The sequence below is a fragment of the Electrona antarctica genome (assembly GCF_951216825.1).
Source record: "Electrona antarctica genome assembly, chromosome: 4".
Classification (NCBI taxonomy): domain Eukaryota; kingdom Metazoa; phylum Chordata; class Actinopteri; order Myctophiformes; family Myctophidae; genus Electrona; species Electrona antarctica.
The window spans coordinates 21,633,054-21,659,691 of record NC_136809.1 but is presented as its reverse complement, the minus strand read 5'-3'; the positions used below and the strand labels follow the sequence as shown (position 1 = coordinate 21,659,691).

At 44.2% G+C, this 26,638-nt stretch overlaps 1 protein-coding gene across 3 annotated transcripts in view; it reads right to left on the bottom strand.

The window, feature by feature from the left end:
- The window catches only part of LOC306921609 (endonuclease V-like), a 60,889-nt gene that overhangs the window by 13,311 nt on the left and 20,940 nt on the right, over positions 1–26,638 (bottom strand). For all 3 annotated transcript variants that reach the window (XR_013789801.1, XM_079498817.1, XM_079498818.1), the window contains one exon: positions 23,117–23,200. Coding sequence is in view for 1 of the 3 variants with exons in the window: in XM_079498817.1 (XP_079354943.1) it covers positions 23,144–23,200 (57 nt within the window). In the remaining 2 variants the exon portion in view is untranslated. Of the gene's footprint in view, positions 1–23,116; positions 23,201–26,638 lie in introns of those variants that run through there.

Here is a 26,638-nt window from a genome sequence, read left to right as displayed (position 1 = left end):
GGGGACTGTGCTGGGCCCCCTTCTCTTCACCCTCTACACGGCAGAGTTTAGACACTGCACAGAGATGTGCCACCTGCAGAAATTCTCAGACGACACCGCCATCGTCGGGTGAATCAAGGGGGGGGGAGGAGGGGGAGTACAGGAAAGTGATTGAGGACTTTGTGGACTGGAGTCACCTGAACAGGCTCCAGCTCAACGTCTCCAAAACAAAGGAGATCGTGATCGATTTCCGGAGAGCCCGCCCCACCCCTCAGGCTGTTTCCATCGGGGGGGGGGGGGGGGGGGGGGGGGGGAGGTCGAAGCGGTCAAGTTCCTGGGTTTGGAGCTTGACCATAAGCTGGACTGGTCAGTCAATACAAACTGTCTGTATAAGAAGGGTCAGAGTAGGATGTATTTTCTGAGGACACTGGCCTCTTTCAACATTTGCAGGAAGCTCCTGCAGATGTTTTACCAGTCAGTGGTCTCCAGTGTTCTTTTCTATGCTGTGGTGTGTTGGGGAGGGAACGACAGACAGAGGGACACAGCCAGACTAGACTGATTAAGCGAGCAGGCAAGGTGACAGGGACCAAGCCTGACTCTGTGGCGGTGATGGCAGAGAAGAGGACTCTGGCCAAGACACTAGCCATCCTGGACGATGTCAGTCACCCACTGCACACAGCACTTTATTCTCAGAAGAGCAAATTCAGTAACAGGTTTTTATCCCAGACATGCAGCACAGATAGACTTAAGAACTCCTTTATCCCAAGGGCTATTAGATTATACAATGAATCAATGGGGGCCGTGGGGGGGGGGGGGGGGGGGGACGAGGACGAGGAGGGAGGGGATTGGTCAGTTAACGTATTTGCTTTTCCTTTTTGGTGTTGTACTTTTAACCCATGCCTTTAACTTATTGCTATTGGCTTTTTTTACTACTTTCTATGATGTAATGTATTTTTACATGTTCATCATGCTCTTTTTATTCTGTATGTATGTTTTTACACTGGAGCTGTTGGACAAAACAAATTTCCTTCGGGATTAATAAAGTATCTATCTATCTATCTATCTATCTATCTATCTATCTATCTATCTATCTATAGATTTTCACTCAAAGGGTATTTCTTTTTCAAAAGTAGTTTGGGGTCATTTCGACGTCTACTCAGGCTTTTGTGAGCACTCTGGACAGTATTTTGATTGATTTGACCATACTTCCGCTTCCATCTAATATAAACCCAGTGTAATTTCAAACTCCATTTGAACGATGATAGATTCATTGAAAACACCCATCATTGGTTCTGGTGACTCATCCTGCCCTCATAATAGAGGGTATGCGCATGCTTAAAGTGAATGGCACATCGAGTGGCAAATCGAGTGGCAAAGCAACATGCAAAGTGAGTTTAACATTGTTTAACGTTGTTTAATGCAATCAGATAGGACTTTTCTGTTTGGATGCATGGGTTGTCAAGGCCAGAAAGTAGTTTTTTGCCAGTCAGTAGGCATTCCAGCATAACTTCCGGGTTTGATGATGATGTCACACGCATACCCTCTATACAGTATGTGAGGGGGCCATGTTTTTACTAATAATTATTTTAATATCATTATTTTCTTTTTCAATGTCTTTTATAGCAGGGCAGTATGAGTCACCAGAACCAAGGACTGGTGTTTTCCATGAGTGCTCAAAAAAGCCTGAGTAGACGTTAAAATGACGCGAAACACATTTGAAAGTGAAATATCCCTTTAAGTCTCTATAACCACGACACACCGAAGCAGCACATTTTGAATGACTGAGAGGAATTTTAACGAGTGCCAATATATCCTGGTAATAGCACTCATACCACTATTAAAGAATGTAAGAGCTCCATTAAAGTATTTACCCAGCCAGTGCAGTACATGTTGTCAGCAGGCACTATGTCAGTAGCCTGGCTGATAACGGCTGATTGGGTCTGGCTTATTAGCCAGGCTACTATGTCAGTACCGCTTGTAAGAGGATCAGTCTATGAGGTGTCAGTATGTGACAGACAGACAGACAGACAGACAGACAGACAGACAGACAGACAGACAGACAGACAGACAGACAGACCTGTACTGTAGATAGCTTATACCTACAGTATAGCAAACAGCCACCAGCTGTCAGAAACAACATATTGTCAACCAGTGTCAGTTTGCTGCTTGACAACTACTTTGTCAAATGTACTGGCTTTGAACAAATTAGTTTTAATTAAATTGTTGATGATAAATGAAACAAAAACTCAAAACGGGCTGAATCCACGGCTTGTCCCGTTGGCCTAAAGCATGCTACTTAATGCAAGTATGCATATGCAAACAGTTGTACACTGCTACTGTAACTAAATGTGTTCCTATGCCACTGTGTTGTGGAGGTAATAAACAGATAAGGTTTGTTGCTGTATTGTGAAAGACAGAGCAGAAGAGAGCACAAGTCGAAGGAGACAGCTTCATACTATGGTTTCCTGCTATAGAAACCATCTGCAAGGCAGGTCAAATTAGCATTAGCAATTTCAGGTGAAGCATTTTATAGGGCAACAATGTGTGAATTCAACTTAGCATAATATGAAGCGTCGACATGCTTTTTTTCTGACCACACTGTCAAATGCTCATGGTGAAAGTCACCTGGGGGGAAAAAAAATAAAGAATAGGTTGGCCATATCTCAGTAATGAGCTGATTTAATATCCAACGTAATAAAAGTGCATTGAGCCGAGTTGTTGATGTCTGCAAATAAAATCACATGTGATGCCCATACAGTCCCACATACACACACACAGTCAAAACCCCTGATCTCAGCACATTTCCTGATAGAAAACCAGCTGCCGAGCTGCTTAACCAAGCTTCATCACACACACACACACACACACACACACACACACACACACACACACACACACACACACACACACACACACACACACACACACACACACACACACACACACACACACACACACACACACACACACACACACACACACACACACACACACACTACACAGAGTACACAGAGTACACATACACAGAGTACACAGGGCTGTAAACATTATAGGACTATTTTCCCATTTTCTCTGCAGACCAAGCTGGAGAGCAGTATGTCTTCTTGGGGCCGGGCCCTTCACTGATAATAATCTCCTTCACACTTCACACTGCCATGGAGATGAATCATGGTGGACGGGCTTGCTGTGCATATATGATAGCGCCTCTAATGCACCTTATGAAGCCTGGGTTTTTATGACCCGTGTGAGAGAGAGAGAGAGAGAGAGAGTGTGTGTGTGTGTGTGTGTGTGTGTGTGTGTGTGTGTGTGTGTGTGTGTGTGTGTGTGTGTGTGTTTTGAATCATGGGGAGAAAAGGCCACAGTTCCTGTTCAGGCAGCGTAATGTCAGGTGATTATGGCTGCAGGACTGCTGATAAGAACCTGTGGACTCATAATACTAAATCAATAACTCACGACAGGCCGTGATATATTGTGATTATACTCACAGCTACAATGTTGTTGTTGGGCCCGACGTGAAGCACAGGGTCAACAACCTGTCTCGAGCTTAACATTTTCTCTGCACCTCCCTGCTCCCCTGAGGATGCCCCCTACTGATGTTGGTGACAGCATGGCCCTTCATCTACTGTAACGCCACCATAAGGCAAACAAAAAAGAGATCCCCAAACCTACCGGGAGGATTGCCATGAAACGTGTTTGAAGCAAACTCATGCGCCCCAGAGAAGAAAAAAAACCCTACTGCTTTTGGTGACCCCATGGCCTTTCTTCTAGTCTAGCCCAAAAGGACGTTTGTAGCAAAATAAATCTTGGTACTATATTGAATTGACCTTAAAACGTTTGCTGTTGTTTACAATATAAAGTGTAAACAATAAGTGTTGATCCTTCCATGGTGCAATGAAAGAAAAGCCATGGAAACGTCATTTCTCACAAGAGAAAACTGATGTCCTTGTGCGGGAGGTGCAGAGTCATCAAACAGCAAATCCACACCACCACATCCACAGACTGCCGAAGGGGAGATGTGAAATTATCTTGGGAGGAAATTACAAAAGCCTATGAGAAATGTTAATCAGTGTGAAGCCCAGTTCATGAGCCAACATCATAGTCGACAAATGAACTATACAGACAGATGTCTACAAGTACAAAATGACTGCTGCATGGACCTACTAGCAAGGAGCCTATCCTTGACATATAGGCAAGGCTGTTATATTATTATTATTACTGAACACACACTACAAGACAAAATAAAAGATAATAATTGTTTTTAAACTGTAAACGGCATTAATCTCTGTGTGTGTCAACAGTGTTTTGACCTCATGCGGTTACTTTGAACAAATGTACAGTACAAGTGTACTGATACCGTGTAGGCGTGTACCAGTTTTGTCTAAATGCACAGATGTACCTGTAAGAGCAAGTGACAAATAAACAATTTTTCATTATAGTTATAAATGTATTGTTATTATTATAGCTGTTGCTGTCCACCTCCCCCTCTCAGCTCAACACAGTTGAGGTATCGAGGTTGGCCTTAAAGCTTGGTTTTGCTTGAGGTTTCTACCTGTTAAAGGGAAGGTCTTCCGTTGCCCCAGTCGCCAAATACTTCCTTGGGGGGTTGGCGGGTGGCCGTGCATTGTCTTAAGACAACATTCCCCTCGCCGTTAGGTCTGCGCCCTCCGTTGAGTCTTTTAAATCACAACTTAAAACATTTTTATATTCACAAGCCTTTGCACCACCGACATGATCTTGCACCTTTCCTTTTTAGATTACTTTGTCCTATTTGCCTGTTTTTTTTTTACTATTGACATCTTCTGCACTGAATTGTACTGTATTGTATTGTATTGTATTGCATTATTGTATTGTATTGTATTGTATTCCACTATATTCTGCCTTGTGAAGCACTTTGGTACAATGAGAGTTGTTTTTAAATGTGCTATATAAATAAATTTGATTTGATTTGATTTGAATGATTTGGGACTATAATGTAATTGAATTGAATGAGTTGAGTTGCCCATTTTATAATATAGCTTTCAATGCAAGTATAGTGAAGAAGGTAAACTGATATGACTAGTGGTTGTGAAATGAAAAATGTAGACTTACCCACAAAGATTATTCAACCACACAGCACTGCTTAGAAGGTTGCTGAAATGTGGTGCACTTGCTTGTATGCCGTTTTATTTCTAGGTTTTTCAAGCCTATTATACTGCTGTGATATTAACCTAGTTCCCTTGTTGAGAATGTTATTGAGCTTATTCTGAACACGCACTTCGATCGAAATGGCTTTTAATGTATTCCTCAAAGAGAAATTCAAAAGTCTGATCGCACTATTGACTATTGTTTTCTTTATTAGGCTCAGATTGGTTCCTATTGTGAAAAGATCTAAGTAGAAGGACACTGGAGACTACTGTGTGTGTGTGTGTGTGTGTGTGTGCGTGCGTGCGTGCGTGCGTGCGTGCGTGCGTGCGTGCGTGCGTGCGAGAGAGAGAGAGTATTTCTCTTTGTGTTTCAGTGTTGGTGTATTCAGTACAATATGTAAATGAGATCACAGAGATCTTATTGGTCTTTCAATAAAGCATTTTAAATATGTATGCATATACTCAGTCATGGCCCCAAGGTCTTTTGATTTCAAAACATACCCTGTTGACTTGCTCAAACTCTTTCTGTTTCATTTAATCCTTTGTCAACCGACTGAGGAGAATTATTTTCACTTTCAAACCGAAAATTCTGAGAAACCCAAACTGTTCTTGCATTTATATTATGTTCATTCATTAATATTCTGGTTAGATGTCCTCCATTAAACCATGGATTGATTTTCTTTTGTTACCAGATATGATATTCTCTCATTTCTGCCACTATTGGTGGAAATGTATTTGTGTGGGAGAGAAAGAGGAAGGATAGGGGAGGGGTAGCAATTCAAACTGGTCACGACTGAGAGAAATAGCTATTGTTAGAATTGAAAGCATAAAGACTGGAGGAAACTGACCATTGTTCGAGCAAAATGAGCTTACTGTAAGTTGTACTGTAAGTCTGTAACGCAAGTGAGGTGCAAGTCGTACTGTAATTTATTTTAAATATTTGTCTTATGTGGGTCCCTTACTGCAAGTAAGAAAAACATATATATATATATTTTAGATATTTTGGGGGCTTTTTGCCTTTATTTATAGATTTACAGTAGGTCGTTGGGATCGGGACTCGAACCTGTGGCGCTGTCAGGCTGGCCTAGGTGCCTGGACCGCTAGGCCGGCCCAGGCCAAGAAAAATATATACCGGAATTACAAAGATAAATGTTTTCACACATCTGTTTTTGAAATATAAATGTATAAGGGGACCAAGAGGGTAATACTCTTGTGCTGACTGGTGAGCATGCCATATACAGCATTACCCAGAGGGGTTAGATAGCAGAACAACCAATCAGCACTGCTTAAGTGTCAAGGCAGGCAGAACTGACATCTCAAGTAACCTCTGCTTAACCTAGAGCTTCAATCCGCAAGATTAATTTAAGCAACTCATCATGACAAAGTTGCTGTGGGTTGTTTGGTAGACTTCACGGCTGAGGAAACGCTCAAGTTTATCTGTGCACAGAGGAACCAAAACACAGAGCAGAAAACAGTGACTTGATGGCTCACATAAGTCCTTCTTACCAGCAAAGGCAAGGCACACACGCAGGAACTTGTGACTAGCATGTTCCTCTGCACTTGCTGTCCAATCCATAGAGTAATAAAAGGAGAGAGACCGAACCGGAGCGTTACCCCCCCCCCCCCCCCCCCCCCCCGCTATTCATTTCAATAGAAGTTGCTCAGTGGCGTTTTGAAGCACCCGGAAGACTGCCGGAAGTATAATTATAACTCGATGGCTCGAGCGAGCGGAAGTTTAGCCTAGCCTAGCCCCAGACCTCAAATTTGAGGTCCGGGCTTACGCACGTGACGTCATGAACGTCCGTCCACCTCCATGAAAGTGCTGCAATTCCACATTTCACCAGTAGGCAGTGGCAGCTTCAACGTTGGATAGCCTTACTGGGGGCTTGGTCCAATCCAATCCACTTTATTTATAGAGCACATTTAAAACAACACTGTTGTACACTGTTGTACAGCACTCAGTACTGTTGGTAGTGCTGTACACTCAGTACCAAAGAGAGAGAGAAAAAATACAAAAGTACCAAGAGCAAAACAACAATACATAATAAACAGGGCAACATAAAGACATAATTCCTAGTGGAAACAACTCTTAGTCTGCATGTTCGAACGCCAAGGAGCACAAGTGAGATTTCAAACGTGATTTAAACACAGGTTACGGTTTGGGAACCTCTAACATGAGGTGGAAGATCGTTCCACAGCGTGGGTACAACACATCTATCTCCCTGGGATTTCAGCTTTGTGTTTGGTATCGTAAGAATTGACTGGTCAGTAGACCCTGGCCAGTAGACCCGTTGTAGATTCTTTGAAAGGTAGAAGCTCCGAAATGTACAATGTACCATTTAAAGACTTAAAAACAAACATTAAAATCTTAAACTGGATCCTGTAACGCACAGGGAGCCAGTGAAGGGAGGCGAGCATCAGGTAGATGCGAGTGATCATACTTAATTCCGTGCCCATGTTAAGAGACGAGTGGCCACGTTTTGGACTAACTGTAGTCGTGACAGGCAGGCTTGGGTAATGCATACATAAAGTGCATTACAGTAGTCAAGTCGGGTTGAGATACGTAAAAGCATGGATAAGATGTTCAAAATCAGGAAAGGTTACAGCAGACTTGACTTTGGTTAAAGGCCTCAGCTGATAAAATCAGCTGAGAGTAAATCTGTTTCTCAAGCCTAAGCCATTTAGGACAGGAACCCCTTTTGGAGGTTTTACCCTTTAAGACGGGAACAGATTTTTGGGTTATTGTTGCTATGTACAGTATATAGCAGGCAGCAAAACATTCTTGTAATTTTTGAATAAATATTGTAAGTTGCATAGAAATCGTAGGTAATGCCATGCTTTTTAAAAATCAAACCCAGAGGGAGGAGGTACAGGGAAAAAAGGATGTGGCTATGCACTCGCTATGAAACTCCAGGGAGAAAATGGTTGGCGTGTCCATGTATAAACTATGTGAAGAGTTGTGGTTGTCTAAAGCCTCCCCATACCAACAAGTGGGGGTTAGATGTACCAGGATCAAGTTTAGTTCATTGTTTGAGGGGGAATTGGGAGTAAAATAGAAAAAATAACAAAAAAATAAATAAATGGCTGCCTTTAGATATTACTACAGGCTCCATATAAGTGATTGTTCCTCTAATACCCTGCATGGGCAATCATGGATTCTGTGGAGAGGTTAACGTTAACCCTGAACAATGATAAGTTGATCCCCTGTTGCCTCACTTGGCTCTGGCTCCCAGGGTTCTGTTCTGAATCAGCAGCTTACTGCTAGCCCGTTAGCACAGCACGACTGATGCTTTGAAGATGCTAGCTGCCTCATATTGAATTCCGATTGGGTTAGGGAAGCAATCTGAATAGTTGCCGAGTCTGACAGTCATGTACCGGAATAAAATGGCAGAGAGATAGAGAGGGAGACTACAGAAAGAAAGAGGATAGAAATGCATAAACAAAAGGTGTAGAGACTCATCAGCAGAACTTGATGTGCGGGGGGAAAGGGAAGGGAGCATAGCTAGAAATAGATGGAGGAACAGGAGTGGAAGGTAATGAATAACAGAGGATTGAGTTCCATAAGGAGACAAATAAATGGGGCTAAAAATGTACAATAGAGATAGAGAAAGGAAGTGAACTAGTGAGATACAAAATGGAGAGAGGGGAAAGGAAGGGAGGGGAAGAGAACAGATGGTGGAAGTGAACGGAACACTGCCCCCCCCCCTCCCAGTGAGCTGTGGCGTTCCACAAGGAAGCATACTAGGGCCTCTACTGTTCCTAATATAGGTAAACGACATGACTTCAGCTTGTGACTGCAACTTGTTCCTGTTCGCAGATGACTCAGCACTGCTGGTCTCGGACAGGGACAAACTGCAGGTTGAAAATGCCCTCAGCTCTGAACTCGGTAGAATCTGCACCTGGCTCGCTGATAACAAACTATCTTTACACCTGGGAAAAACTGAATCCATTCTCTTTGGCTCTAATAGTAATCTCAGCAAGGCAAATGGCTTCTTGGTTAAAGTGGGTGACAATGTTATCACACGTAAAGATGAAATTACCTACCTAGGTTCCATCCTGGAGGCTAATCTTTCCGGTGATAAAATGGCCACCAACGTAATCAAAAAGGTCAACCATAGAACAAGATTCCTTTACAGGATCTCCTCACTGGTCAACAAAAACACCTTGAAGACCTTAACAGGAGCCCTTGTACAGGGTTTCTTTGACTATGCATGCACCTGGTACCACAGCACCTCAAAGGCCCTTAAAACCAGGCTCCAGACTTCCCAAAACAAACTGGTCAGGCTCCTACTTGACCTAGCCCCCCGAACCCACCTCACCCCTGCCCACTTCGACAGGCTGGAATGGCTTAGGGTCGACGACAGAGTACAGCATCTTGCAATGGGTCTGGTCCACAAGATTCGATACACCACCAAGATACCCATGTACCTGTCTAGATACTTCCTTAATGTTAACGAAGTCCACACCCACAACACCAGAGGGAGTGCAACGAACCATGTACAACCCAGATTCGGCACAAACAAGGGACTAAATTCTTTTCACTCCTATGCCACCAAAATGTGGAACGCCCTACCAACTGTCATTAAGACATGCGAATCCCTTGACTCTTTCAAAACCGCTCTCAAAGGGCACCTACGGACGGCTGCAATTCGAAACTGGCCCCTGTAAAATCGGAATCCCTCAAACACGAACGCAAGGACAACGGTCGCGGCCACACAGCCAACTCAAGGTATGGCCACTGAGCCAACTTGGGGACCCAACGCAAGGACAACACAAGAGACGGTCACGGCCACACAGCCAACTCAAGGTACGGCCACGGAGCCGACTTGGGGACCCAACGCAGCTCCTCCAAGGAAAACAAACAAATTAACGGAGCTGAACGTGAATCCCCCCCACCGCCCACCCCTTTTTTTCCCCTCACTGTATATGTTTCTTTTCCCTTTTTACCTCCTTTATGATGAATTCCTGTTCTGTCTATAGAAGTGTCTATTTGTACGTCTCTAAATGTTTTGATGATTTGAACATGGTGGACCCTATTGGAAACAAGTGTAATGCTTAATTGGGTCGTCCACTCACAGTTAACAGCCTTTGTATTGAGTTTGTGCTTGAAATGTACTGTAATTCTGCAAACTGTTAATACATTCTTCAATCAATCAATCAATCAATCAAAGGAATGAGAAAGTGAGAAAATAATGAGAAAGTGAGAAAATAACGAGAGTGAGAGTGAGAAAGGAAGGAGAGAGAGTGAAAAAAGGAGGTGAGAGATAGAGAAAGGAAGGCAAAGAGAGAGGGAAAGGAAGGGAGAGAGACATTGCACAAGAGGGGACAGGACAAGTGAGAAGAGGACAAAGCAGAATGCAGGATGTTAGAGGAAGCCTGTCGGACATCAAACAAATGGGCTTGGAAAAGCAGCCTTTGACATTCGGGCCATCAGAGACAAGGAGGTGGGGAAGGGGAGCCAGTATGGAAAGAGAGAATACGAAGAATCCCTTTGATCTGTCACATCAGGAGATGTACAGTCTGGTCCAATCTCGACAGACACGCATATCAAATGGCACATGTGGATATGTCAAGAGTCAATATTCACAGCCAATATACACTGTACACAATATGTGGGGAATATCATATGCACTTTACATACCGTATGTATGCATGTACATATTTTATGTAGCACTATCTGAATGGAAAACACATTAATATGATCCATCAACTTGAAATGACATATGATCAACACAGATTTCCACTTCTGTCTGGCCCAATTTAGGGACCCAACAAATCATGGTTTCAGATCACCCAGGGTAAGAAGACATCGAATACATCAATGCAAATCAGCTACACTGTAGCAGGGATGATGCATGGAATTGGATTTGCCATTTTCAGAAACTCAATGGTGATGCGAGCAGTGCAGTCACTACTCACACGGATCTACTCCACCACACCCACTACAGCTCATGAATGGCTTGGGAGAAGGCATTATGGTGGGCTGCGATGGAATTGCACCATAGCCACTGCTTGCCTATGGTGAATAATGAGTGAGTGCATGCGTGTGTGCGTGCGTGCGTGTTTGTGTGCGCATGAGAGTAGGACAGAGTGTGGGTGAGGGTGTGTGGGTTGGGTGCTCTTAAGAATCTTGAGAAACCGTGACAGTAAAACAAATGAAATGAAACACACACACACACACACACACACACACACACACACACACACACACACACACACACACACACACACACACACACACACACACACACACACACACACACACACACACACACACACACACACACACACACACACACACACACACACAGTATGCATCTCCCTCTCTCAAAGCTGCATGCCATGCTACATTGTCTATGTCTATATAGGTCTATACTGTCTATAGGGAACGACATGGTGTAACTGAACCAGGTATACACTGTACATGACACTACATCGAGACTGAGACAAGAGGCTGATGCTGCAGATCAGCATGTGATTACTCCAAGACTTGAGTGTGTGTGTGCACTGCATTCGATATTTCCACGGGGAATAGGATGAGAGTTTGCTGGCACAAGTTAATTTGTATGCGACCGCGCGTGCGTGTGAGTGAGTGAGTGAGAGAGAGAGTTAAGTTGAGAAAAAGAGATAGTGTGCATAAATTACTTCATTGCTACGTTTAATATTTAATCTGACGGACGGAGAAGCAGACAGAGCATCTACCTGAGTGAGTGATGCCTTCGCAAGTTCATTGTAATGAGACCACAAAGTGCCACGGGCAGATGACTATCTGATGCTCTCCCTTGATTTACACAAAATATGCACAGGTGTACATGAATGTGTGCAAATTAAATCTTTTTGTTGTTATGCACCGTTGACATTAACGGGACTAAACCCTGAAGTTTAGTTTAGGCAAAGAACTGAATACATTCCAGACAACATACATACTGTACAAGATATTAAAAAAAGCCTGGTTCAGACCACAATAGGATGATAGAAAAATGGTATGGGGGTGTGTCTGTCTGTGCGTGTGTGCGTGCGTGTCTGTGTGTATGCACACCCACGTGCACGCACACAGCTAATTTGTAAAATCCAGTGACAAAATGTAGTTCACAAGACTGAAAGCAGAAACCTCTACATATGGAATTATTAAGTATTAGTAAATTACTTGTACTGCAATTTCATTTATTATCACAGAATGATAGATGATTGGCAAAAGATTTACTGCCAAATGCAAAAATCCGCCTGAGCCTGGTGGTTCAGCCAGTTAGTATGCTCCTTGTGAGTGCGAGAACCTGCCTGGGTTCAAATCCAACCCCCGTCGTGTCTCGCATCTTGCCTCTATTATCTCTGCCATTCGTTTCCTGTCTCTCTACACTGAACTACATCTGGAATAAAGCACAACAATGCCACACAGGGGCGCCCGCTGGCCAAGTGGTCCAGGCGCATGCCACATATAGGCTTTGGCCTGACAGCGCGTTGCGTGTTCGAGTCCCGTTCATGACAACCTTTGCTGCATGTCTCTCCCCGTCTCTCTCCCTCTTTCCTGTCAATCTCCACTTGAAACTATCAATAACGGCAGAAAAGCCAGAAAACAAATCTTAAAAAAAACAAAAAACAATGCCACACAAAAAGAACTTTCAAAAGTTAGAAGACAGGGATCTTATTCATCTATCCATGTAACTGTTATTCGTGGGGGGAAATAAGCTATTGAGCTGTACTAAAGCACTCTATCTATAAGCTTGGCATTGCTGCTGTTCTGACTTAAGTGTTTATTAGTGTTATTAGCTGAGACACAGTGCCCTGGTGGACTTACCAGAGGACCTTACACAACAGCCACTCAATGGAAACAAAAGCCGTGGTCTGACTGAAAAAAACTAAAAACAAATCTAATAACCAATCTTTGCGGCATCTCTTCTGCCTTGTCCAAGGCTGACACGTTCTCATTACGATAGATCGGCCTCCATTGATTTGCCTTTAGAAGCTTGGGGGGGGGGGGGGGGGGGGGCATTGATTTTCTAGTTTACAGTGAGTGTATACGAGGGGTTTGAGCTCAGAGTGGAGGCAGGACCAGGGAAAATGCTGTGTGTGAATCTGTACGGAATGCATGCTGAATGTGTGTGTGTGTGTGTGTGTGTGTGTGTGTGTGTGTGTGTGTGTGTGTGTGTGATCAGAGTGAGATATACAGGGCTATTTGTCTGGCCTTTGTGGCAGCTCACCTGTCATGGCACTATAATTCAAGTGTCAGCCCGTGTTGGCCCCAGTCATTTATCAGTCAAACGTTGTGGTGGCTACACGACCCAATGAGAGGCTCTGCCAGTGGCAGAAATTGGGAAAACTACTTGGTCAGTTTTAGAGTGACAGAATGCACCAGGGTCTGTGAGTATGAGTTCCTATAACTAACTATAAATAAAATAACGTAGTACCAGTTGGATCTCAGCTCACCAACATAAATTAATTGTCATTGTCATAATAAAGACGTATCATGGGACCTCTGATAATAAACTCTAAGAAAGAGGTCCGGCACACTGTCTGGAACTTTGTTAACCTTGATGAAGGTCTAATAATGACTAAAACGTCAGTTCCAACCTCCTCATTTTAAGACCAACATACTCGCACAAAATCTATGTGGGCCGCAAAGCAGCAACGCATGGGGAAGTTACCATAGCGCTGGCGCTGAAATCTGTTGAGTGCTGGCGGAAGATAGGGCCGTAGATCTCCTTTAGTTCTTATTATAGGTTGGGCCTGTGTTTGATTAACTTTGTATCGGTACTGATGCATCCTCATGTGTGAGAATACAGATATGTTTGGGACCCCATATGGTCACTGCTTTATCGGGGCAATTACAGTATACAGGATGCAACTGTTGAAGCTCGTCTACATTGTGGAACATCATGTTGTATTGTTTACTTATTCATATCATACTCTGTTCCTTTATCTATTATGACTCACATATCTTCTGATCACACAATGTGACCTGTACTAAATATTCTCCAAGTGTTTAATAAACATCAGAAGAACTTGCCATGTTTTACTGCCTGTTGTGATCTTGTTCTCCGAGCTCGCTGTTTGCTTACAAAGAAGTAATTCTGCATCATCACTCAACGCAATTAATAAAGGGAAAACTCTTAGGACTTCAACAAAAGATAACTTAATTCACAACAGTTCTACCCCCAGACAACAACACCCCAAGCCTTTTGAACACAGAAACATGCACACAAGCACGTTCACAGCACACAGCCCATGGGACTGGGTACCTCTCTTTCAGCACCCCAGCAAAGAAAAGGAGAGAGAGAAAGAGGCAGATGAAAAGGTCAAAGCATGATGGGAACCTGGAGAAAGAGACTCCTACAGATCATATTGATTACCCGTTGTATGGAGCTTGTTAAAGCCCTGAGACTAGTGCAGACAACATGCAGTACTTTCATGCTGTATAGCTGTTTCTGAAACGGCAGTAGCACACAATATGGTTTGATTCAAACATTGATAATTAACGAAATCGTTGCAAGCAAGCCTGGACAAAACTATACATGTTCACTGCCTCCTATAAATACTTTTAATAATAAAGTATGTACAGTGTGTGGAAAAGCCCTACATTTAAACTGCTGTACTGCAGTGTATTTAATTGACAACTCCTGAGTCTTTTCATGTCTCAACACTGTTTGGTTAATCAGAGATTTCAAGAGTTTTAGCCTGTTTCGTTCCCCCTGTGCAAGTGAAATTTGCACATCCCCCCTTAAAGTGCTGCAGGGATGTTCTGCGGCAGTGACTTCAGGTCAGTTGGCATGGAGTGAGCAGTGTTGTTTCTGTCTCCAATTAAGTGTCACAGCCCTGGACACAGCTTCCATTAGCAAAGGTTCATCCCTTTGTTTCAACACCACCACCACCCGCATGCCTTCCTTGTCTGTCTTCTCATCTCTCAATTCTTGGGGTTCAGTGAGGGTGAGGGCTCTTGTTATTGCTGAGGAGTGCACAGGAGCAAAAGTGTTGTCTCTGTGCGTGTGAATATGAGGCGGCGATCGTGAAAAATGGGGCAGGTGGCAGCAATTTATCAACACTTCAACGACACTTGGCGGCATTCTTGCAGAGGGAGACGAGGCGAGGCACGCAATGAACGTTGGGGGGTTTTCTGCGGCGGTAGCCAGGCGTGATGAAACGGCTGTGGCTTTTCTCTGCAGCACGAGACAGAAGGATAGATGGATAAAGCCAGAGATAGAGATGAAGCGGACGAGAGCAAGAGAGAGAGAGAGAGTATATGGGGAGGAGGCGGAGTCAGAGGGTCTTTCCTCTGCGCGCTTTTGCTTCGCATCACGGAGCGCCTTTTTCCCCTGAGTGCTTCCCTCCCTATAAACCCTCCCCTCCCTCTATCCTAACATCCCAGATCACCCCATTTAAGGGGCTGCTCTGCAAACACGCAGCCCCCACCCTCGCCTGCTCTTCTAGATCTGTTGGGGTGGCACTGGTGACAGAAGACAGAATGCCAATAGAGAGTGGTGGTGGGGGGTGGAGAGGAACTCCTTCAGAACCCTGTTGGCTGCCTGTATGTCATCTCTCTCTGTCATCCGTAACCAACATTACCCACCAGCTTTTTATTCTTTATTCTTCACTTTTCCCTATGCGCTTCTTCACCCAACCCCGAAAAGCCACACACACACACACACACACACACACACACACACACACACACACACACACACACACACACACACACACACACACACACACACACACACACACACACACACACACACACACACACACACACACACACACACACACACACACACACACACACACACACACACACACACACACACACACACGTCCCAGTGTGTGCAGTCAGAGGGAACAGGGAAGACAGGCGCTGGGTTCTGTGCCAGGCCTCTTCTCGTTCTCTGAACAGGCCCAGATGCTCTGAGCTGCCCGAGGCACACTGTGTGCTACTCTTCCCCAACTGTGGCTCTGGCAGGTGGGGTGGGGTGGAGATGAGTGGAGAGGAATGGGGGGACCACATCACAGGTGGCTTCTTTTATTTCTTAGAAAACCTTAATACAAGTGAATGAGATTGCCAGCAATCTGTATAGTGTAGTTCCGAAAATGACTTTGTCACCACAAAATAAGGATTTCGCTTTTAACCAAATGCCGTCTTCTTTAACTGTAGACAACTAATAGTTGGAATTGCACGAGTGTACTGTTCTCACCACTGGCACTGGGACTATATGGCGGAACTCGCTCGTTAAAAAAACAGCATCACCAACCCAGAGCCATAGAGTAAGACAGAGAGACATGATGTGAACTTCGTTCACTTCATGGGGCCAGTCCAATGACGGCTCTTCTACATAGACTCCTATTTGGCGAATACGGACACCGGAAGTTTGAGTCTATGGGCTCGTGCGAGTACATGAACCACGTGACCGGGCTGTTTTCTGCCCCCTCAATGTCGCAACTCTGTCTATACTCTATGGCTCTGCACCAACCTTAACGTCCCTCATTCAAAGTAGTTACTGATTGGTTTGCGTCTGGGCTGGGAGTGGCCAGTCGCTTGTTGATAGACAGACAGACAGACATAACAGATAGACACAGTCACACACAGTTTATCTTCAGCCATCAGCGTCAGCAAATTTATTTTGTTAGTCTTTGTTAGTCTCACCCTGACCGAAAAGGAAGGGAAATAACCGTTATATTAAATACCCGCCTCAGGCCTACCAGGAACCACGGGAACCTAGGAGGAGAGGAAGAGGATAGACATTTGTTGGCCTAGTGCTTCTGTGTGAATACCTGCCTTAGTTCACCCTTTCATTTGTCAACTCACTTCTAAATAAAGGAAGGCTATACAAATACCCAGTAGCGCTGTCTCTGTGTCTTGGTTTATGGTCAAAGTGAGACAAAATACATACACACTTGTTTTAAATGAGGGTAATATTTTTAAGTAAGGGTAATATTTTGCCTTTAACCACATGTCAGACATTCCGTACCGAGGCGAAGAAGCTCACAAAGCAGCAAGCAAGTTTATCATACTTTACTGTAAGAAGTATTGACAGCAGCAAGCCGGAGTAGAAATAAGGAGAGTTCAGAAGGGACGATGAAAGAAAGATAATGAAAGGAGAACAGGTGTGAAGAGAGTAAGTGAGGCAGATGAGATGGAGCCTGCGGGGATTCTTGAGCTGAGATCAATCAACCTATCTTCACTTTTCACAGTTTCAACACAAAATGAAATAGGGGATTTGTTACCTAAGGGCACAGGCATATACGCATTGGCCACTCATGCATGGCATATTCACTAAAACAGTAGGGGAGTAGAATACTAAAGTGTTTAGTTATAGTTGCCATCTGTTATGGCCTATCTTTAAAAGCCCAGTAGAACACACTGACATCCTGACATTGATAGCCAGGGACTACAATCATCCAAGAACAGACATGCTCACACAAACACATGCTACTGGGAGGCACATGCTGCACATGTCACAGGCCCACGACACAGCATGAGCCCAACATGCATCGACAATCTCGCTACAGCTCTTGCTAGGTCATGTGTGGTGCACTCACACGCGCGTGGTATTTTGGGGACTCGCCGTGTGCTGGTGCGGGAGGAGAGCTGCGGTAAGGCGGGGTGTGTCATCATTTGCCACGATTTGTTGACAACTCTATCTTCCGCACAAGATGAGGTTGGAGGGACTGCCGACAGGAGGGCCGTTTGCTATATGAGAATATATTTATGAGAATGACTTTCCGTGACTCAGCAACAACTTGACGGTGTGTGACTACTGGTATTTATTGTAAAATCCACTCTGTTGTGATCTGTAATGTTACCTGTGGTTTATACTGATGTCATAAGTATTTGCTTACTCTCTTTCTTGTTCTGCATCAGGCAGGATGATTGTATAGGGTGGGTGTATACAATCATATACTGTACATGTACAGTATATGATTGTATAGTGTGGTTGCACCAACCCCACTTAGCTCGCCAAGTACAGTGTGATGATGTATTACTATTGACCCACATGACGTCACAGGGACCCTAAAACGTTTATACGGAATAAATACATAAATAAAGTCAGGCAATTACCATAGTCTGCAACCACATTAATGATCAGTATGCCACTGCACATAACTACTAATCCTATTCGCCTTTTCCACTCCACAACACTGTAGAGAGTAAGTTAAATGTAGCTTAAATAAGTATGCAATTATCTGCGGGGGTCAATATTTGTTTCCACCAGGCCGAGGGTGGATCAGCTAAATGCCTCCAATCTTGAACAGTGTGCGGTTTGCGTGATACTTTGCATTTCCCACTAGGCTGAGGCCTCATGGTGGCGCTATAACTGGCCGATTCAAATTTTTGACTCCCTAGAGGCCAAGGCCCTGCATTTTTCACATCTGCCCTTTATAGTCACTTATGTCAAACACATGTTTTTTTTCCTTCGTGATCCTGTCATAATCCTTTACCTACAACAGACTACAAGTTCCACCTACTATAAGTCTTTGTCTATTGGCTATATTAACTGCTACTTCTATGATCACTCAATACCAAACAATGCATGCCCACAACAAACATTCCTGCTCTGAGGAGCAATTTTTATAGCAACCCATCATCAAAGAGCATTATGGCCATTTTCTATGGCAGGACGACTGGACAGCATTAAAACGGGAATAGCCGTTTAAATAGAAAACAATTAGCCTGTCAAGCTCTCACTTTAACAAAAGTCTTCTACTTATCTGGTTCTTTCTTAGACACATTGATTTTTGTACATTCTATTGCTCTTTTCCCTCGTGGACTCCTGTCGTTTTCCTCCTGTCTTCAGGTCTCTTCTTATCCTCTCCTGCCACGCCATTGCTTTCATCTCACTTTTATTTTTTTCCACAGGGTTGGAAATCCTATTTCTGCCAAGAAGGGACACCGACGACGACAGTTATCAGGTGGTTTCGTCTCTGAGAGTCTCTCTCTAGAGCCAGGGGTCCTCAACCTGTGGGTCATGACCCCTCGGGGGGTCTCTAGATAGTTTTATGAATTTCAGATTTATTTTGTATGTTATTTTATTTTTTTGCAACTGAATGGCTGGAAAGTGGAAATGAAAGGACTACTTCACCACCTTTCAAGTTTCAACCTATCTTCATATAATTGGTCCTCACTATATGTCATGTACCATATACTATATGTCCATGATAAAATAGCACAATCTTTTCCCCGACTCAATCCGTGTCTCATAGGAGGGCTGTGGGCAGTTCAGAAACCCACCTTCCAGTGACATCATCGATGGGGAATCCAAGCGAGACATAGCCAAAGCATTTACGGGGTTGAGAAGGTTGAGAACCTCTGCTCTAGACCAGTGATTCTCAACCCGTTTCATTTCAACGACCCCCAGATTGATTATTATTGATTATTGATTATTATCTATGGGATCCCAATCTACACTGTAAAAGCCTCAATAGTAATTTAACGGATGTGTACAAATGCAACCAACTGGACTGGCTCCATTCCACTTGTACAGTGTCTCAGTCAGAGTAACATACAGAGTAACGACAGTAACATAGTTCTAACTGCGACGGCATTAGAGCTATAGTATGGACCAGAGCTAGTTCCTAACTATCTGCTGGGGAAAACCAGGGAACCCCCCTCAAGGTCCCCTGTCCCTGGGGGTCCGCCGACCCCATGTTGAGAATCAATGCCCAGGGGTTCCCAAAGTTAGAGTCAGGACCCCCACATGGGGTTGCAGGACACTGTCGCAGAATTATTTTGGGTCATCAAAAAAAATGTACACATCTGAATAGAATTCAACAGAATGAGTGAAATACAATGTAAAAATGATTCCAAATACATTTTAACCATGCTTGTTACAAAACCCCTATAGCCCTAGGCTTAATACATTACATGTGCAGACAAATGCGCACCAAATGTGAACGTTTATGTGCAAAAAAGGACTTCCGAGGATAGGTTTGGGTCCCGGGTCTACAGGAGCAACTGGCGGCCCGGGGGCCACATGCGGCTCCCACTCCTAATGTGGCAAAATGTGTAATAAATATGAAAAAGCTACTCCTGTGGAAGGGTTATATACAATAAACAATTTAACTGGCAAATAGAAATCCGGCTGTCCAGAGCCACAGATCCCACCGCTATGCCAACATATTGTCATGTGCAATGTACATATATTGGGAATGGGACTGACCGACTTCAAACTCGGCGATCGCAGCAGCAAGAACTCAAGGGAGTGTGGGGCTCGCTGTCGAGTATTTTGGATATTCAGTTGTCCAGAACTGCCAATATGGACATTCCAATATGGGCATATACTGATGACATAAGGGATCTCCTTATAGGCATAAAAGGGACAAGGACTGACAGATAGACAGACAGATACAGAGATCTATATGGGCAGTAAAGTGACACAGACATGACTCAGAGTCATACATATTGGTCTAATCGGCGGTGCAACGTAGGTCTGATGGCCACGTAACGACCACTATGACTCGGCGGTGCAACGTAGGTCTGATGGCCACGTAACGACCACTATGACTCAGCCATAGTTCTTTAAAGATGGAGTGCCATGATTTTTTTCCACCCTAAAACATGATCATCAGGTCTTATTGTTATAAAAGGAGGAAGATTTTTTTCAAAAAAGTGTACAGTATTTGTTAAAATGTCGTTTTTATGTGGGCACCCCCACCATTTCATTAAGTATGCCTGGTTTGCCTGGTGGGTGGTGATGGGTGGTGATCCACCTGAACTTAAGCCGCACCCACAGCTGTAGTTGTATGATAAAGTGGGAGGGGTTAGGGGGCTGATAATATGATGTTTTTTTCATTGGCACGTTTGACTGTCAAGGGTTCAGCCTCCAGGAAGAAACCCTAAATACAAAGGGAATACATCATTGCACATAAAAACGACTCCAGGGTGTCTAATGAAGTACTGTCACCTCATAGACACATGAAAAACTGGAAAAATACAAAAATTGTGGCACTCCATCTTTAAAACTGACACTAAGCGGGCATTTGTATTGCAAATTTGCAAGTGATTCATTTTTTACTGGCTGGGAAAGGGAAAAGGACACTGTGATCCTCCCTCCATCTGCAAGCAAAGAAGACCTGACTGCTGCCCCCAAGAGGTTTTGCTGTGACAGTGGCAGTGGCAGTGAGCGATGCTCCAGAGAAGGCTCACATTAAACCACCCTCAGTCAGAGTACTCACAATTTTACTGTGTGGTCTTGGTCACATCAAACAACCTGGCTTTTTGTGAAAGACTGAACATGACGACATTGCATTACATTGCTTGACGACAACTAATTTTTGTTTCTTGTGCTGGTACTGAGTCGTGACTGTCTCCAAAGACCTCCTCAGCTCAAATGAATATCTTGCTTAAAGCTGATGTTAGCAGCACACGATCTGACTACAGAGTGCAAATTCCTGTACCACAAGCTTATTTAGTTGACACTGATGCGGAGACACAAGTTACATTTCTGCTATAACTTCAATCATCAGGCCACATTATACAAAAATCCATATATGGAGATTCTAAAGTGGACAAGCCTTTCGGAAAAGCCCAGGGGTGAAACGGAAAGGGTAAAGTTCGGTTACGGCCTAGAGGAATGTGGTGCAGCCCTGCCTACTCAGCATAAAGCCTCTCTACTCTGTGCGAGTCTCTGTAGAGAGGTTGATCAAAGCAGAGGAGACCGTTCACAGGATTCTGCACGTCAGAGAGACTCTGAAGGGATATACAGACATACCATTATGCTTCACAATAGGATATGGGGATGAAAAAGTAATAACGTGTGTGCACGTTCGCATGTGCGTGCGTGTGTGTGTGTGTGTGTGTGTGTGAGTGAGTGAGTGAGAGAGAGAATCATAATTTGGAGAATGATCAAACCAGTTTGCATGTGTCTGCAAAAAACTCAGAAGTTTGTGTGCAGTGAGATTGATTATACTTTATACTGAAGAGTATTTGTGAAAATGAGATTGGCAGAATGTGTGTGTGTGTGTGTGTGTGTGTGTGTGTGTGTGTGTGTGTGTGTGTGTGTGTGTGTGTGTGTGTGTGTGCGTGCGTGCGTGCGTGCGTGTGTTTCTACGTGCATACTTTATGCTCTGCAGCTGCTTTGATGAATAATGAGGAAGGTGGCTGGATGCCGAGTTGGGCGGTGCTGCCTGTTATTTCAGAAGAAGGTGGTGAGATCAAACCTGTTCTTTTTGCTGCCCTTTGCCGCTTGCTTTGTTTCATCCTTTCTTCCATCTCTCTGCCTTCAACCTCAGGTGCCTCTGCCTCACCTAATGCCTGACTGATACTGGTCGTGTGTCGTGCACTGAAAATAGCCAATGTACAAGCTCACAGCGTGTTGCACCGTGACGTGTTGTGAGCTTGTAGATCTGATATTTTAGAAAAACATTTGGTTGGTCTATCATTTTGTTCTCCAAAGACACTAGTAGTTTCACTGCATTTCAAAAGCAGATGGACTGGAGAACACTGATCTCACAGACAGACATACCGTAGCTTTACTTACAGTAGGAATCAAGAAAGACCATCGAAGTGGATTTTCTGACTTTTGAGAATTGCCTCACTGTAACAGGTACAGCATCTGGTGCAGTTTCCTATACTCCGTGGTGGAAAGTAACTAAGTACTGTACTTAAGTACAACTTCTACTCCTCACTACATCTCAGAGGCAAATATTGTACTTTTACTACACAATTATTTGAACACTTTAGTTACTAGTTACTTTGTACATTTTGATTATAATTACAAAACATATATTAACCACTTCAGTCTATACATTTTGGTAATTTGAAAATAGCCGATCTACAAGTTCACAATGCAACACATTGTGTGCTTGTAGATCTGCTATTTTCAAAAGATTTTTTATACATTTGAAAACGTGTGAAATGGGACCTTCTGCATAATGAGCACTTTTACTTTTGGCACTTTAAATAGATTTAGATGCCAATACCTTTGTACTTTTACTCAAGTACATTTTGATTACCAGACTTTTACTTGTGAAAAATGTGAGTACATTTCCCACCACTGTTTCCTATAGTGTTTTTGTGCATCTGTACTTACTGTAAAGCACAGACGTCTTCCATCCTCTCACGCATCTTCCGATGGAAAGTGTACTCGAAGGTATTCTCGGGAGCGAATGTCAGCCTGCACAGCACAATAGAGGAAAGGGAGAAGAGAGACAACGAGAGAAAGAGGGAAGAGAGCATGAGAGAGGGAGGTGTATTTAATAAGTTGTCACAAAAGCTTTGTTTGACAATTTGTCGTGACTGCTTTTTCCTCAAGGATCTGCACCCTCATGACCACATATAGGAGTTCCACAATGCAAACTGAAACCCTGAGCTGTGATGCATGAAAATGAATACAAGCACAAAAGCACACAAAAAAGAAAAGAGATCCCCAGGAAAGATCCTCAACAGTGGCCGCCATCCACCCATCAAATTGCTTTAGAGGAAGTCCTTTTGAATGTGTGTTTAAGCAAAGCCACCGTGTCAGATATTCTGATGCCATCTTGGGGGGGTTTCTCTACACACGAATCAATCAACACTATGTGAGCCACTGCATTTAGAGGTGAAGCCCAGGGATTACACACAAAAAATGCATGTGCGCAGTGGTGATTTTATGGGGGGGGTGGGGGTATATATTATTTCTATAGTGTACGAAGTTAATCCCCCACCCCCACATGCACACGGCATGCACACAGCATGCACACACGTGAACGCACACACAAATGCGTGCTCAAACACTCCGAGGAGACGGTGCCCTGGGGCGACGGGGGGCGCTACCGGCCTCATGCCGTCCACAGGCTGAGCCTCTATCAGAAGGACTCAGGCCCCCGATCGACACCCGGGCGACGGCCATCTCCTATACGCCACATTTCCCGCGCCCACCGCGGGCGGGGATTCGGCGCTGGGCTCTTCCCTCTTCTCTCGCCGTTACTTGGGGAATCCTGGCTGCTATTTTCAGGGTCCCCTTCCCGGGGAAGAGCGTCATGGGGGTGAAGAGCGCCACGGTGGGCAACTGCGCCCCCAACCCCCCCCCCCCAGATCCGCGCGCACGCACGCACGCACGCACGCACGCACGCACGCACGCACGCACGCACGCACGCACGCACACACGCACGCACACACGCACACACACACACACACACACACACACACACACACACACACACACACACACACACACACACACACACACACACACACACACACACACACACACACACACACACACACACCCCTTACCTGATGGACTTTCTCAAATACATCATTAAAGTGTGTTTAACCTTTGGTTAAATGTACAACATAAGGCATAAGCTGAAGTTCAACCTTTAAATCCAGTACTGTATGTACTTTATTGCATTGTCCTCTGACACCAAAACCTTGGTGATGCTCACAGTTCCGTACTGTCACACAGATCCTTCCTGCTTCAGCCAGTGAGTAAAAAATATCCAATAACTCTGAGAGTCAGAGCCAGAAAAAGGAGACAAGGGCCTGTGTCTTGCCCAAAACAGAACAGAGCCGAACAGCAGGTGTGAGAACATTCATTTGCATATCACCCCAAATGTCCCTTGATGCACACACACAAATACTGTACAGACGCTCATATACTGTGTACTCTCGCGTGTGTGCGCGCACACGCACACGCGCGCGCACACACACGCACACACACACACACACACACACACTTGACAAAGGCCACATTGTACTGTCTTGTAGATAATTTCAAAGAATAGTTACAACTCACAAATTCCACTTGTGCTTGCCTTGAATGTGCACCACGCGCATTCATGTTTCTGAATTGCACCTACAGTTCTCGCAATTAAAGCCTCATTAATACTCGCGTAAATAATAGTTCAGTTAGATAACTCACAAATAGATTTAACCAATATTTATTATAGAATGAGAATAAGTGTGCATATACAGTAATATTTTGCTACATTTCTCTCCCTGCTCGGCACAATTAAACACCATCATTAAACAATAAGAGCAGGGAAATAGATATACAATAACAACACCCCGATGGGGAACAGAAGTAACAGAGCCCACCGGTGGTGCTGGGGTGGTGGTGGGAGCATAACAACAACCAGGAACCATATATGCAGATGAAAGGCAGGAAGAAGCATGCAGTCTAGTGAGTGTAAATACCCTGCCCAATTGGTCAGCTGACTGCCACATCAGCGAATGACATGTGGGTCTTGCACACACTGAATACACACACATAGTAATGCAGCATAATGCAGAATAATTGTATGCGCCCTTGAGCACAGCATGAAACCCCTCGAGTATATCTGACTGAACTAACTCTGCAAGCTACGCATCATATTTCCTATCGCATGCCGAAGAACAAATTGGGCTGTAGTGATATCATGATGTAGATTAGCAGCTATTGATGTTCAAAATAACAATTCTTCTACGTGCATTCTCTAATTGTGAAGATATCTTGTAAATTAAGTAATGCAGATGATTAACAATAATTTAACTCTTGAGAGTGTGAAATAAAACCAAATGGTTTTATAACCATTTGGGTCCATTTGGATTTTAACCTCTCAAGGGTTAAAGATCTATAAGGGTCCATTTGGTTACCAACAATCCATCATTTAGTTGGGGACCACCAGGAACCCCCTCAAAAACCACTGGTGGTCCCCGGACTACTGGTTGAAAACCCCTGTGGCAACAGCTCTGAGGAAGAGTTACTTATCACTGATTGGGATATTGTCTCATAGGCAGAGAATGAAAGGGACAGGGAAGTAAAATAATAAATTAGAAAAAAAGAAAAAAAAAACTTGGAAAAAGTAAGACATCTGCACTGGGGGTTCATTTGGCTAAAGGCAGAGACTTGATTGAAATGTTGCCCATCGGTTCCAAACCGGATTTCCTTTCTCTTCTTCCTGACTGCATTCCCTGGCAACTTGTAAATCCTCAAGAGGACAGGTGCAAGCCACCGGTGTGCATTAGGCACCTTTGGCACATGCATGCGGATATACATGTGCGTGCAGCAGTGCGTGTGCACGCACGCACGCACGCACACGCACACGTCTTAGGCTTGATTCCTATGGCCTGGGGCAGGACTTTGCCTCTTTCCCCCCTGAGCCCTGAACCCCTGCAGCAAAATCTGTCTGCTCCTGTCCTAACCTTTATAAAAGTTATATTTTTTTCCCCGAGCTGTCTCTTTGCAATACTCCATCATTTTCTTTTTCTGCCTACTTCTATTTCATTCTGGCCATTAAACTTTTACCTTTGTTCGACATGTTGTTTCCCTTCCTCCCTCCCTCCCCGATTTCACCTGCTCATGTCAAGTCTCAACCTCTCTCTACATTACCACTTCACCTCAGTATTTGCTCCCACAGCTCACGTATCTCCCCAAACCTCCGTCTCTCAGTCTTTCCCAGTCTGACTGTAGAGGTCCTGGGAGAGTAGTACAACAGCAGAATGTCAGGCAGTAATATATTAACATTTAAAGAGCCCCGAGGGGCAAGTGGACCACTACAGCTCGAAACACTTGGAACGAATATATAGTACTTTCTTGCATGTCAAAGAGTGAAAAATGGCCAATCTACACGCTCGCAATCGATCTACATTA